This window comes from Centroberyx gerrardi, chromosome 7, assembly GCF_048128805.1.
Source record: "Centroberyx gerrardi isolate f3 chromosome 7, fCenGer3.hap1.cur.20231027, whole genome shotgun sequence".
Classification (NCBI taxonomy): domain Eukaryota; kingdom Metazoa; phylum Chordata; class Actinopteri; order Beryciformes; family Berycidae; genus Centroberyx; species Centroberyx gerrardi.
In genome coordinates, this window is record NC_136003.1 from 21595764 (window position 1) to 21611329 (window position 15566).

The 15566-nt window shown below is 45.6% G+C and overlaps 1 protein-coding gene across 2 annotated transcripts in view; it reads left to right on the top strand.

Annotated features, from left to right (window-relative positions):
- The window catches only part of olfm2a (olfactomedin 2a), a 42382-nt gene that overhangs the window by 13655 nt on the left and 13161 nt on the right, over positions 1-15566 (top strand). The window contains exon 1 of one of the 2 annotated variants that reach the window (XM_071916856.2): positions 7128-7271. The exons of the other annotated variant lie outside the window; for it this stretch is intronic. Coding sequence (XP_071772957.1) covers positions 7128-7271 — 144 coding nt within the window. Of the gene's footprint in view, positions 1-7127; positions 7272-15566 lie in introns of those variants that run through there. 2 annotated transcript variants of the gene reach the window in all.

The following is a 15566-nucleotide window of genomic DNA, read 5'->3' on the forward strand; positions in this document are numbered from 1 at the left end:
ATATACTGTAGGTGCCTAATAGAGATCTATAAACATTAGCATGCCAAAACAGATGCACTTCACAGGCCGCTGCTGTCTAACATTCAGCTGCTATTTGAGAAGAAAATGAGGCTGCCAGCACTCAGAACAAGACAAGTTACCATTTGACTGGAAAAAACCCAATTATTCTGGGAGATAGTGACAAGGCCAACACCACAAGTTCAGTGAAGGGCGTTTTGATGAGGCGAGTGGCCATGGGGGGCAGTCTCAATTATCAGGCTTTCTTTGAGCCCCAGCTACCTTTCTGTCAGGCTGAAGACTCCCAATTTGCTGTCAGTAATTACTCCATTTACAGGAATAGCTTTCCCTACGCAACAGAGCGAATGTTTGATTAGCTGGATGGGAGAAAAGGTCAGGATGTGGCAGTGGCTTTCTGCTGCTTGGACCCAGAGAAGAGAGGGTTTTATGGCACATTGGTAATCAGGTCATGGAGGTTGGATGAGCCAGGAAGTGATCATAGTAATTGTGTGTGAGAGTGTGTGTCTGTGTGCATATGTGTGTGTGTGTGTGTGTGTGTGTGTGTGGGTGTGTGTGTGTGGGTGTGTGTGTGCATGTGGTGAATTCAGCCGAGGACATTTGCCACAGGAAGTGCTGCACTGAGCACTTATTCAGCTGCTACTATTGGCATGGGTAGGTGCAGAACAGTGGGCAGAGTCATGCCGTGCTGCAGAATGCATGGCAGCTGATTGCCACATGTATTTCTTGTCTATTGCTTTGATCAAGGCTTTTCTTTAGCAAGCCTGAAGCACAGTCTGGCTGACATCAGTTCCCTGCTTGTCCCTGATTGAGCTAATATTCAACCAGATACAATTCTGTAAAACCCTACAAGTAATAATGTGTCATAAGCCCCGAAGGGGTCGGTGGGATTGTAATCAAGGGACAAATCAGTGGCACTCAATCCTGCTATGGAGAAAATGCGAGTGCGTGTTCTAGCAACATATTCATGAAGCTTCTAAGAACAAGAGTACTGATGTGGGATCACACTGGTCACAGCAAACATGGCAATGCAAGCATTACTGCGGCTTAAGAGGTTTGTTGGTCTCAGATCTGCAGTCTTGTCTTGTGATATTTTCTGAATATGGCCCCTTGTCTTCAGTCTGGGTTGATTGGATGGGCTGTAAGAGCTGTACTGTAAAGATGGATGGACTCACCGCAGGCTGTTGTAGGTGTGTTACAGTCAATACAGTGAGGCAGACACACTCACTGTATTGATTTCCTTCCTCACGCATTCCCATTGGAAGGACAGATTCTCACCTGTTAACAGCCAATATCACTGTAGTTAAGCACTATTGGGCCGAGCCTTGGGCCCTAGCACTGTTTTGTTGCTTACTTCAGTTTCTTACCATAGTGACTGACGTATGGCAGTATGGCACACATGCATGTCACAGCTCAACCAGCTCTCTCACACACCACTGTGGCAGCCACCATTATAGGGTATAGTGCACATTTCACAGCTCAATGGAGAGAAAGGGCTCTGCATGCAAGCACACACAAGTACAGACAGAGCATTGAAACACACAAACAAATATATGCAGCTGTACATAAATACATACACACAGAAATCCGCACACATGCACAGACATAAGCACAACACACAAAAACACACACAGGTCTCATGCACAAATACACACACGTCGGCCTCAGTGTTATCTTTGGGAAATCCTAGTCCCTCATCGGTGTGCAGGCCTTGTAAAGCTGTGCTGATGCAAGCTGAACATGCAAGGTTAACGACTCCCATGTAAGGTCTGCATGCAAGCCATATATATCATGTCATATGGTATAATTCATATGCTGTCAATGGTTTCTGTGGTCAGAGTGGGACAAAGGTCCTACTTCATTTGTGGTGCATGCTCTCTGCTTGCGTTATTGACCACGTTCAATCCAATATGATACGGTCTCTGTGCTTTACGCATGCAGGGGTCGATGTGTGTGTATAGTCCTCCTGTGGTTTTGGTCTCTACTGTAAAATGTGAAAGCCCAGATGGGTTTCCTTCATTAAAGGCCCATAGGAGCAGTTAATAGATCAAACACTCCTTGTTGAAAGCACACCAGTGTGTCTCCTGCCTGGACCCTGGGGTAGAGCCTATTTATGCCATTTAAGCAGTTGCCACGGTAATGAGGTCACGCTTTGTTTAAGCTGATTTTGATCTTGATATTTTCAGAAGGCAGTGGGCCTCCATGTCCGTCATCTAATTAATGAATTATGACTCAGAAAACTAGCCAGTATTCTTAGAACCAGATGACTCCAGCATCTTTCGGAGCTCAGGCGACGGCGGCGTCTGTGTGTGTGGCCTCGCCGCCTCAGCCGGAATGGCTCAGCGTCAGTATGAAGGGGCTCTGTTTGGCTAGCTGAGGTGTAATCTGGTATTTTGCTCGCGTCTGACACAGAAAGAATCTGTAACTGGCTGCGTGTTCACGCTCTGTGAGACTGTGGCTAGTGCTTGGTGCTTTCTGCTCCCCAGTATTGTTATCTCACCCAGAGCTCGTCCCTGTAGCCCGGGGCTCTGTAGCGCTCTGCTGCCATCCATGGGTGTGCACAAACGTTGCCGTTTCTGCAGTTGGTGGGCATTTTCACCATTTGAACTGATTAAAAATGCCCTTTATAGAGCATGCCCACAGGCTAGGAGCACAACAGATTTTTTTTCCTTAGATGTTTATCATAAAGTGCAATGCCACGCTGGCTTGAGTATGAATGAGTGGCAAAAAGCTGCACAACGTTTGTGCATGTAGATGTTATGTTTTGAGTTTAGGTACGTGTGCAAATGTGAGTCCAAGCGTGTGGTAAGATAGCTAAGATCACCAATGAGAATGTATAAGCTCAGAACAGAAATAGTAGATGTGAAGATGCATGCAGGGTAAAGGAGAAACACAGTGATATGATTTCTCCCCATTGCCGGAGGGCCAAGAGAGGGGACAGGAGAGAGAGAGAGAGAGAGAGAGAGAGAGAGAGAGAGAGAGAGAGAGAGAAGGAGAGAGAGAGAAGGAGAGAGAGAGAGAGAGGAGATGTTAAAGGCAAAATAAAATTCACAGAGAAACAGAACAAAAGAGAGATACAGAGAATTGGAGATAATGACACAGCAGAGTAGCAGAGAGAAAATGAGGCTGGCCAATTATTAGAATGGAAATTATGAGAAATGGCTGTGAAAATTAATCAAAACGGATTAAATTAATACAGGTTAAATGGCTGACTTCTTCTCTAGCTAATATTTAATGAAAGCTTGTTCTGCCAACAGACTCTCTGATTAGACAGTTGATTGGCAGAGCTTGGATTCCTTTGAGGTATGGCAGATTGTCCTCATCTTTCTCATTATTTCCATCCTGTATTTGGTCCATCACTTTGCAATAGATGACATCTGACCTGTACTCTGTGAAGGGAATTTTAAATTTGAAGCAGTTCAGGATCACTCCTGTCTATAGAGCTAAAGCAAATACATGAGTTATCAATGATGGACCCAGATCAAAAGACACCTTGAAGTGGAAGATCAAGGTGCAAAGGTGAAAACCTCTGGGAGGAGCTATGATGTGGGATTTTCTTAATGACGGCAGCTTCCTTAGTTTGTATCATTCACTCCTTCCAGCCCATTCTGTAGTGCAGCGTGCATCTAGCGTTTCCTTACATTCAGAGAAAAGTGATGGTATCAAACTAGAGGGAGAATAGAGGGAGCAGCAACATGCAATCACATTACAAAATCAAAATGTACGCATATTCTAGTGCTGGAGATAAATTGATACAGTATAATGCTTTCCACCAAGATGTTGTTTTGATATGTTGACGCCAAGTATGAGTATTTTGATTTGCATGTCAATAGCCATTACAAGAATACCTGAAAGTCTGAAAGGTCTTGAATTTCATTTGGTAAATAATTCATTGTTTTTACTCATAAGCATAATTGATTTTGAAAATGTATTGCCAGTTAGGATATTAAGCCAACTTTACTGCAGGCAAATGATGGAAAAACAGAGAGCAGAGTAGGGAACCATATCAAGTAGTAGCAATGATGTATCACAAAACTTTTAAAAATTATTGTACTGTGAATAGTATTATAGTTGCAATGATATGTTGTGAGCTCTCTGCCCCCACCACACACACACACACACACACACACACACACACACACACACACACACACACACACACACACACGCACACATCTAAGTTCTACAGCTGCTCTCTCTCTTTATCTCTCTCACTCTTTTTTCGCCTCTGCTCCTCTAGTTCACAAACATCAAACATGTCAGCAGACGTGTGTGTGTGTGTGTGTGTGTGTGTGTGTGTGTGTGAGTGAGTGATTGCGTGTCTGTGCTATCCCAGTGTTGCATAATGCATTAGCGAGCAGTTACCACAGTGGGGAGTCAAACTGTAAAATGTGGAGCCAGGAGATGGAAATGTATGGGCGGTTTATGGCCAGTAGCCTTCAATTTCTTGTTCTGCTCTCAGTGCGTTACTCAGCTTACCTCCGGCTCACTGGTCACAGCCATGCATGGAGTGGTTGGTCTCTTTAAATGCTGCATTGATAAGCACCGGCCCACTCCCACTTCGGCACCAGGCTCCTCTTGAACAGGCTGAGTGGGGGAGCCAGGGAAAAATATAGATACAAGGTATAGAGGTGCTTGTACATCAATGTTTAAATCTCTGCTGCCACCCTGTGTATATGACGATTACTGCATCCCCTCTGGATCCCCTCTCCATTCTAGGAAGCCTACAGCATGGAAAACCACAAAATTCAGTATTCTGGCACCTACAAAAACCTCGCCAGCAATAACTTTATGGTTACTTCAGTTCTTTTATATTAAAATTCAACACTACTTCATTCACACAAATGTGTATTTTTTATTATAAATGATTACATACACATTAGACCGATTGATTGATTAATAGAAATACATACATTAAATACATATACTTTTTTCCCTCTAGACCTAAACTATAGCGAGACCCATGACTTGATGAATATCTGATCGCTTCTGTCAAATATAATGAGATGAGGTAAGTGACTCAGCGTCACTCTCAGGTTTGGCACCTGGTCAATTCCTAGATATCCCATCATGCTCTTTGGCCCTGCAGCTGTGTGTGTGTGTGTGTGTGTGTGTGTGTGTGTGTGTGTGTGTGTGTGTGTCTGTGTGTGCGTGCGTGTGTGCTTGCGTGTGCATTTGCGCACCACGTTGCACAGAACCATTTTTTGCCTCAGTAGAAACTCTCAGTCAGACACAGAGCGCAGTGTGACTCTAAACGGTGATGCCACATGCCCCCTCACATCTCCATAACGCCCTCACAAAAAGTGACAACTACCTGTCACCAGACTCAGTCTTCCATAGCAACAACGACAGGCACTAGCTCCCCGTCTCTATGTGACCAACTACTCGGTGGATGTAATTCCACTGGTCGCCACATGGGGACAGTCTTGCTGCAAAAATAGCAGAGCTGACGGAGGCAAGACTAATGTGGGAGCCAGCAGGTGAGGTGAGGAGGGCTGACATTTTTTGGATGGGGCTCAGAAAGCTGTCTCCTCTCATATCACATCACAGAACACCCCACACAGCGAAGCCCATATCACTCACCCTGCGTGACTGGATGGGGAGGGGAGCCCAACCGTGGCTGACAAAATGAATAAGTCAGCAGACCAGGAAGCAGGCAAGAAAGGGAGATGACCTGGCCATTTTGTCTGAGCAGGCCATTCTGTCATCATTATGCATGGCTGTTTAGGGTGTAAAATGACACTGAGGCGTAGTCCCTAAGGTGAAATGACACCAAGCTAGGCAGCGCAGCAAATGGCAGGTCTGAAATCTGACTCCGGCTTACCTGCTGTGATTGTGCTGAAAACTCAAGGCACTGGAATTATAGCAATACAGCAACGATAAAAACAGCTGAAAAAAAACCCACATTCCATTCCACTAATGGGAGGAATGCACACCGCAGTAGCCATTTCATGGCAAATCCAAAGTTTTATTCATCAATTCAACATCCAAAGTGTATTGATAGCTCTAATCTCCTACAAACTATCATGTCAGCAACTCCCACAATACAATCACCATGGAAATCTGCCCTCCTGGGTGCTAGTTTGAGAGCATCAGTGACACATGGTAAGTGGTGAGTGCCAAGAAGACAATGTAACTGTGTATGGTGATATGAAACGGCTCGGGCAGGGTGGAGTAGGTGGTGCAAGATACTGTAGGAGTGCATGTTACAGGCTGAGGTGTCAAGAAGCAGAATGATAGATGAGCTGTCAGGAGGAGCCGTGGGCTGGAACGCCTCGCCCTCTTCCACATTAATATCTTGCTGAACCACCTGCCCGTGTGTCCCCTCCTCATCCGCCCCCGGCCATGCCTTCAACTGTCCATCTATCCCTGAATACCCTCCATCCTCCATCCAGCAGAGACGAGGAGGAGGCCAATGCTGCTGGACAGTCCGCAGACCACTGTGCTTAGGATGAACTGGGCACACAGTGTTATGTCACTTAACACAGAACACAGATCTCCCTTCTGATATCAGTTTCCCCCCCAAAAAAGAAAAAAAAAGTGTGTGCGCACACACCAAGATGTGAGTCATAAAAGAACAGGCAAATGTCAGAGAAAGAGAGAGGGAAGGAAAAGAATGGATGCATGCATGCAAAACAGGGTTGGCAAGAGGCAAGAGGAGAGCAGAGGCTGATTGGGAGGGGATGAGACAGAGAGGCAGCCAATGCGCAGCTCTGCATCTTGAGAAAGAGAGAGGGAGAGAGAGAGAGAAGGGGAGAGCGAGGGAGTGAGAGAGATGGAAAAAGAGAGGGAGGGAGGGAGGGAGGGGGTGAGTCTGAGGCAGTCACTCTGAGAGGGAAGATTCCAGCGTGATGCTGTTGGATGTGAGCTGCTCTCCTCCTCTACCCGGTCTTTCCCTTTGACTAAGCCTGTGGTGTGTGAGTCTGCTCCTGTGCTTTACCAGCTCTGTGTCTGTGCTGCTGCTCCGGCTGAGGCAGAGGCTGACTGACCGCTTCCCTACCTCGCCTGTCTGATCCCAGTGCCGGCAGAGCAGAGTGGGCTTGACTGGATAGGGCAGAACAGGGAGGGCTGGCTGTAGGGCCGTTTGCGGCGGGGCCCGGCAGGCAGGAAACATGAGCGTTCCCATGCTGAAGATCGGGGCGGTGCTCAGCACCATGGCCATGGTGACCAACTGGATGTCCCAGACTCTGCCCTCTCTGGTGGGACTCAACGGGACCACCATCTCCAGAGGGGGCACCTCCGAGAGGATTGTCAGCGTGCGTAGCTCCTTTTGCTTTATTGCAAGTGTGTGTGCGCTGTATTTGTATGTGCACACTCTCTGTGTGCATGAAAGAGAGCAAGAGAGAATGTGACAGAGGAAAGAGAGTGACACAGCAGAGAGACAGAAAGAGAGAGAGGGTGACACAGGAGAAATTAGGGGGGTTAGAGACATGTGAGCATGTGTGTGGTTTTATATTGCATTAATGAGAGAGAGATGATGGAGGGAGGCATGCATGTGAGAGCAATGTTCCAACCAAGCGTGAATGATGCACATGTTGTTGTGAAAGTCGCATTAAGTATAATGATGTTGATTTGTGAGCCTGGGACTGTGAGTGATGGTGAGAGGTGAAGGATGCGGTGCGGACGGCCATGGTAAATCATATGTTTTTGCTGGGGTGATAGGGGGTGGAGAACAGCTCTGAGTGATGCTCAGGCTGATCCCATCTGTCAGTCACCTCCAGGGTGGGAAGGGTGGTGTTCAGATTCAGAGGTGATGGGGGAGATGGGGAAGTTGAGACTCTGTTACAGTTACAAGTTGCCTATGTCTTATTTCCCCCTCGCTGCATTTGTCTCTAAATCCTCTCAATCCTCCTCTGCCCAAAAGGTGCACTGGCTTGATGAAGGTGGCATAAGGAGGTCCTAAAGGTGTAGAAAGGGGGATTTGTAAATATTTAGTAGTTAAATGCCAATGGTGTGTGTACTGATGATGTCAATTGTTCTTTGATTGGTGTTTCACTGTAGTTTCACCTTAGGTTTTACACCTTGAGCAATATTTGGTACCATAGAATCTTCTTTTTTGTGTCGTACAAACACATACGGACGCGCGCGCACACACACACACACACACACACACACGCAAACATGCAGGTTCTATGTTGCACATGTCAGCCTCAGATAAGATAGACAATGAGAAATGTCAAGCAGAGGAACGAATTTGACACTGTCTGGATCATTAGCAGTGAATGATTGCATTTGCCTCTATCTTGAGTGTGTTTTCATGGCACCTTACCCATTAATAAATGCCTTGGTCTGTTGAAATGATTGAACGTCGCGGGAGATCGACATCGGTCCATCTGGATGTGTGTGCGTGTGTGTGTGTGCGTGTGTGTGTGTGTGTGTGTGTGTGTGTGTGTGTGTTTGTGGTGTGTATATCTATGTGCGTGCATGTGTTTATGAATGTATGTAAGTGTGAGTGTGTTTAGGCGTATTACTCTCAGGAGTGTAGGTCCATCTGTTTAAAGAGGACTCTATCAGTAAGTTCTATAATTTATAGCTGCTCATTAAAACATCTCTTCCCCATGTTATGTCTGCTTTATGTTGCAGTGAAGTGCCGAGTTAAAACCTCCTTAGAGAAAACATCTGAGCAGAGTCTTACCTTTATAAAAATGTTGACCTTGTTGGCAGGTCAGGCAACACACGTAGCTACAATCATAGGCTCCAAAATGTTTTTGTTTCCTTTTATCTTTTCTACAACTTAACTTTAGACAGAAATCAGCGAGTGACTTCAAGCACAACATCAAAATAAAGATCAAATCTCTGTAGCAATATCAAAGCGTAAGGCATGCTTGAATTATTTACAGCGCTAAACTCTATAATTGAACAGTGGTAGAGATAAAATGACATCTGCAGGTGCGGTCTTACTGGACTTCCCCCCTGGAGGTTATGGCTTGGATAAGCATTTTCTTCAACTGGATGCAGTCTGGAAAGAAAAAATAATAGCAAAGAAAAGGAAAAAAAACAATTTTAAAATAATTTGTTGGCAAGTTGCTTTGCGGTGAACTCATTCAAATCAAGACTCGTGGCTGGAAACCTCATCATTTCCATTTCAAAAGACAGAGATACAATAAAATACTATAGTTGTGATTAGATAACGTCTCTGCGGCAGCCCTCATTCACAACCGATGCCGCTATTGAAGTTCATCTCAAAGTTTCATCAAAACAGATGAGCCAGTTTTATGGCACCAGGAAACATTAAATCAGGCTGTTGTGATGGGAAATGTCTTCGCTTTGAGACAGGAATATTCTCCTCTCATAAACAATGGCAGGGAATGAAACATTAATGTAAAACCTCGCCTCCAAGTCCCATCACTATTAATGAGACATTTGCCTATGACAATCTTAGAAGCAGTCGTGACTCACATAATGTTTAGAGCTCTAATCAAAGACAATCTAGCTTCGGTCTTGTGACATTGTGGTACTAGTATGCCAATGGCCATGCGTGGCTGCTCCCCACCGCAGCATCTCCCATGCATGCTGCGTCCCATATTCTCCCAGCTCAGAGCTACAATCAAAGTCTGCTTCACTTGCTTTCTGCCCCTGTCTTCCAACCAGCTGATCCAAGAACACAGCTGACAGAGTTTATATGGGCCTTTCTGCGACGGCACTGAGCACAACACTGCCTGGATGCTTGTGCACATCTGGATAGTGCGAAACCATGTTCCTTAATGAGCGAATGAGTGACCCTGTAACTCTCACACTCATATGGTGCCAGTATGGCTATATAGTCCAGCCAAGTTAAGCTGACTTTCCATACATACGGTATCTAATTTGTAGCTGTGTGTGTGCGTGTGTGTGTGTGTGTGTCTGTGGTGTGGCTGGTGTCAGTGGGAAGTTGGTCACACACAAAGGGCTGTCCCTTTGATTTCTACAATAATAAGAAAGCTGTGAGGCAGAAGAGTGAAGAAAATATTCCCTGCCATCACAGGAGAGCATGGAACAAACAATGGCAGCGCACAAAGAGCCGGGGCTCAGACTCTGATTGGGGTCACCCAGCCTCCGTCTGCCAGAGCGTGTGACTGTAAACTTTATCACATCCACAGTGCAATCTAATAAAGCGGATTGTTAAGATCGATTCTTGGCTATGGATAAAAGATTAAACACTGCTGCAGATTTTTATGTGTGAGCACTATGCTTTTATGTTTATCGTGCCGCCTCTACCCGGGTTTATTTGAGTTCAGACCCTGGCAGGTGTCCTCTACTGGCTGTTAAATGTAAAGTGGTGTGGAGAGCTGGCAATTGGAACTTCAATGGAGGCCATCCTTGTAATATGTTTCTGAAACTTTTTGGTACAACAACTAATAACATGACAGCTTGTGCCCAAGGCAGGATTTGAACCCGGTCTCTGCAGTTGGAGTAATGATTGGGCTTTTGACGTCTTGCATTTGCCAATGTGTGTGTGCAACTCCAACCAAGCGATCCCGCGCCTGAATCATTGCTTTGCCCTTCAGAAGCATTTGGATGATCTCACCATTCACACGCTACCGCAATCCTTATTTTCCTTCCACTGCAAAACTGACAGTGTTACAACAGTTTACACAGTGTTTTCTCACACTAGCCACGCCGCCGCTCTCGCCTCCCTCTTCTCTTTAGCGCCAGACTCGTGATAGAGCTATCTCCTACCCGTCTGACAGAGGAGTCCACGCCAACTGCTTTTCACCAGGTCGCTCAGCATGGCGCTAACAGCCTGCTCCCAAAAGCATGCAGTTGTAGCAACACGTTTGTTAACCCTGGGCATTGGTCAGTGTTAGTTATTCTCCATCGCCTCTCCAAGAGGGCTCCAACTGAGCTTCCCTCTCCAACAACGCTCCGCAGATCTTCCCACCCCCCCACCCACTGCCATTCAACTGTGATGCAGATCGGAAGCGAGTGAGCCGCAGGTGAGAAGTGAACACAGGAGAGGAGAGGTGGAAGAGAGGCAGCGGAAGGGGGGGGGGGGGGGGGGGGGGGGGGCAGCGGGTGTGATGAGTTTATGAGTCATATTATTGAATGGCAAGCACGCTGCGCTGATTGTGGTAATCTGTTTTCCTCGGGAGCAGTGGAGACCAGGGACTTCACTGGGACTCTTCATTGAGTTTTATTTTAAAGACCAGCAGCTGTGTACTGAGGGTTGAGCAATCGTTCATTTTAAGTGTGTGTTCGCATATGTTTGTGTATGTGTGTGTGTGTGTGTGTTTATGTGGCCCATTCCAGCTCTAGCACGGCAGGCCAAAAAATTTGAGAAATGGGATCGGATCTTTTGGCCGTAGTATAGATACAATGGAACTCTGTGTTTCTTAACCAAGCAGGGACAGATGTTCCTACTTTGCTGCTGGCGGTGCCAGAGAACCAGCATCCAAAGATGGTAACGCCTGGCAGGACACATCACTCTGCAGAGAGAGAGAGAGAGAGAGAGAGAGAGAGAGAGAGAGAAAGCCAGAAATAGAGAGAGAGAGAGAGAGAGAGAGAGAAAGAGAGAGAGAGCAGCTGTAGAACTTAGATAAACAAACTTGGTGCTGTAGTTAGGGGATGGGAATGGAAGAGAAGAGATAGAGATTAGGTCTGTGGTGCCTCTTGCTTTCTTATCCTCTCTCTCAGGCCATCTCACCTTGACCCCTCCTAGCCTCTCCAGCTGCTGCTCCCTTTCTCTCTCAACAACCTTTATTAGATCTCAGTCCTCTCGTTGGTGCGCTCTCTGTCCTCTCCACAGTGCCTCGGTTCGTGATGGAGAGCTCAGTTCACAGCGTGGCGGTCAGCTCTCTGCCATATCACAGGGCCTGCTCCTGCCTCTGCCTGTTTGCCCCTTCTGCGCGCTGCTTATGAAAGTTGTAATAGACTTCCCGTCACGCTCATAAAGTAGGGAGCTGTAGATTTATGATCTCATTTAGCTCCGGCTTTACAGCAGCCAGCTCCAGGGTCGGTCTAATGAAACGCCGGAGGAAGTCTATCCTGCAAGGCTCGACACTGACACCGCCGGCCCTAACACCTAATTGGCTAATCCCACTGAAGTTTGTTAATCGTTGCTCTTAACGACGCAGCGCTGCTGAGCTTGTTTGCGCTGCAGCAGAGAGCTCAGGTAATGTCAATGTCAGGTTTCATGATTGCCCCTTAAACTAGGATTAATAAATGTATTTGCTGTGACTGATCATACATGATCGTACATCCGGTTATTATGGGACATCCACTTTGATCATTTGTTGTGCATTTGGGGAATTGGTTCCCTTTAGTCTGCAGTGTATCGGAGACAGAGGAGACATTTTGGAAAAGGTCTTTGGTTATTGACATTCTGTACCCATATATTTTTTAGCTTAGTAATGACCACACCCTCTCCTCCCCTCTCATCTTGTCTCCTCTTCCCCTTTCTCAGCAGACAGGATGATGAAGTTGTCGTTCAGCACTGTGTCTGGCCACATCTTGGACCATTTGAACTAAGCTAAAGGAAATTGCCTCACTCTGACTGAAATTAGAGCCGTTCCTATCCTCCCAGTCAGCCTTTCTAAAACCACAACTTCTCTACCGCCTATCTGTCTATCAGCAGCTCTTTTTATCAGTTTGCTTATAGGAGGTTGTGGTTATAGGAGTGATATGCCGGCGGCTGTTTGCGAGGCTTCATAGGGCCAAGCTGTCAGAGATGCCATGGGAATAGAGGGAACCCTGGGGTGATGCATGTGGAGGGGCAAGTCAGAAATCTTAAGAGTAATTTTCATTTTAGTGACTAAACCCAATTGATTTTTAATCCCCCCACCCTCCCTAGCTCCTGTTGTTTTTATTGCCGCTGTCATCTTCTTAATGGGCTTTAGCATGGCAGCCATGAGTGTGACAGCTTCAAGTCTGGCACTTACATATTCTATTTCATCCTTCACATCTAATGGAAGCATTTCTGGGACAGCGAGCTGAACGCCTCCACTCTCCTGAAACCACTGTCTGTGTCTGGGAGAAGAGGATTATCCCCCAAACCTGAAGTCCAAGCGAGCCGCCACTACTATAGCATGATGTTCGTGTATCTCATTATCAGGACTCAGACGTAACACTCTCAGCCCCGACCTCCCTTCAACTTTGTGTATATTTCTCATTCTCCATTCCACTCTGCAGACCCTGCATATAATTCAGGATAACATTATTAGATATTGAGGTGGTTGTTGTTGCCACACTAATGAGATATCTGCTGGGCTGCATGGTGTGAACAATATGTTAGATGAACCAGTGTCAACGAGCCATTCTTCTCTGCAGAGTGGGAACTTAATAACAATCATATTTACATAAATAAGCCAGTGTTGCGAAACATATCTACGTTTACTACTGCTGCACCGAGAGATTGGTTGCTTATGAGGGCTGATATATAAATACGCTGCAAGAAGGTACTGGGCAAAGCAACAAAGTACATTTGCATTTCAGAATTACCTCTGAACCCCTCCACCCCCCCCTCTGCTCTCCAAACTGCCATTGTGATGAGAAGGAGGGAGTTAGTGCAGAATGGATAGGTGGGTGGTAATGAAATTGGAACTGATTCAAATAAGCTCTTAATTTCAACCCGGCATTTATGAAACATTAATGAAGAGGCAAGGCAAGGCAAGGCAAGGCAAACTTTATTTATATAGCACATTTCATACACAAGGCAAATTCAATGTGCTTCACATAAAACAGAAAAAATACATAAAATGACATTAAAAACGAAAGAAAGAAACATATTGAGCAGTCACTCTCACACTGGTGACACCTCTGGTCAGCCAGTATAACTTCTCTGAGAGTGACTCCCTCAATTTCTCCTCTCAAAAGGAAATCAATTTAGATGAGATCTTGAAGGATTCTTCGAAGGATTCTTCGAAGGAGCCTAGAGTTTTTCCAGTGGTCTTACCCCACCCTATAGGCAGGCCCCACAGCCCCTATAGGACTTGTAAATGTTCCTTTAGAACAATACACAGATCATCTAAACAATTACAATTATAAACTTCAAGAAATACTTCAATTCTCAATTCTCAATAGAGAGAAGAGAGGAGAGGATGTGTTGCTGTGAAAACTCCCAGGCTTGGAAATGTACATAAAGAGCACAGCGTGGGTTTAAACATGAGGGGGATGAAGAAAGTATGTATGATAATGGAGCTGACATACTTCTAATATCACGCTTTTGAATTTTGAACTTACCTCATATTACTGTCCTTGCCCACTGTGAATCAGTAATAAAGCCAGTGTGACTCCAGCTATGGCTGACATTCAAGCTGAAAGGAATATGAAATATTGATGTGCATTTCTGCATCCATTCGCAAGAATGTTTCTTAACCAAAAGTGAATATCTGGTGCGTGGGCAGAAATCCCCCACGTGTTGATATGAGGTACCGTTGTTGAAGGCAGGAGGCTGCGTATGCCGTCAGAGTGAGTATCTAAAGTGGAGTTTGCAGTAACCTCCACCTGTTAACACTGCAGGATAACAACTGTAATGAGAAGCTGGTGTGCCCTGCTGTGCCCTCGCAATCCTCACACACACACATATGCACAATACAGTGGCAGCCATTGTAGAAGTCCTCCCGCATCCCCGCATAAATCTTGCATTAGTACTGCAGTGTTTTCCAAACATATCCTCTTGGGAGTAGATCAGCAGTGTAGCTGCAGTGTAAAAAGCCATGTCAAAACATGTGATGTTTAAATCTGTAAGCATTCATGCAAATACATACACGCATACACGTACAGTACATACACTGGTTCTTGCATGCATACAAGCAGACATTTACAGATAAACACAGGCATGCACACAAAAACACACGACTCAGACACAGACGGGCACACACACACACACACACACACACACACACACACACGCTACAATAAATGAGAAGTCCTGACAGTGAGTGAGAGGCAGGCAGAGAAGCAGACAGAGGAAAAGAATCTCCCCCTCAGGCAATGGCAGAATAAAATAGACAGTCAGATGCGGTGGAGAGAAATTGGAAAAGGTTCTGCTTTGGAGACTTCCTCTTTTGTCTTGTCTTCACTCCAACCAGCTCACACGAGCTCTGGCCTCTGTAGACCTCTGTCATCTTTCCACCTAACAGCCTTCTGATGCTGGATTGCCTTAAAGAAGGAAGACTGATGATAAGAAAGGCGCTGACTGACAGGGTAAATTGCTCAAGTCACTGTAGAGACTGGCAGCACGGTGACTCACAAATACCCTTAAATATTAAAAATAATGGAATGATAATTTAGCCAGACTACCAATAAGTTCCACCAGAAGTCATTCATGTGCACAGCAGATATTCAGTCATGCTGAGATACGGAAAAAGAAGGAACAGATAATGGAAATGGAATATTACTCCCTAGTTGGATTAAATTTGGATGTATCATTATGTCATTGTATGAACCTGCTTAATACAGCTTGAACATTATGAGATAAAGATGTAAAATGTGAAGAGACTGTGGTGTAACCAATGTTATTGTCACACTTGACATTACAGCATATATTTCAGAGTCGCTCTCTGGCATGAGAGCTCACGTAACTATAGTCTATTGTTTGCCACAATTCATTTAGGGTGAGTCTGGCAGGCCGA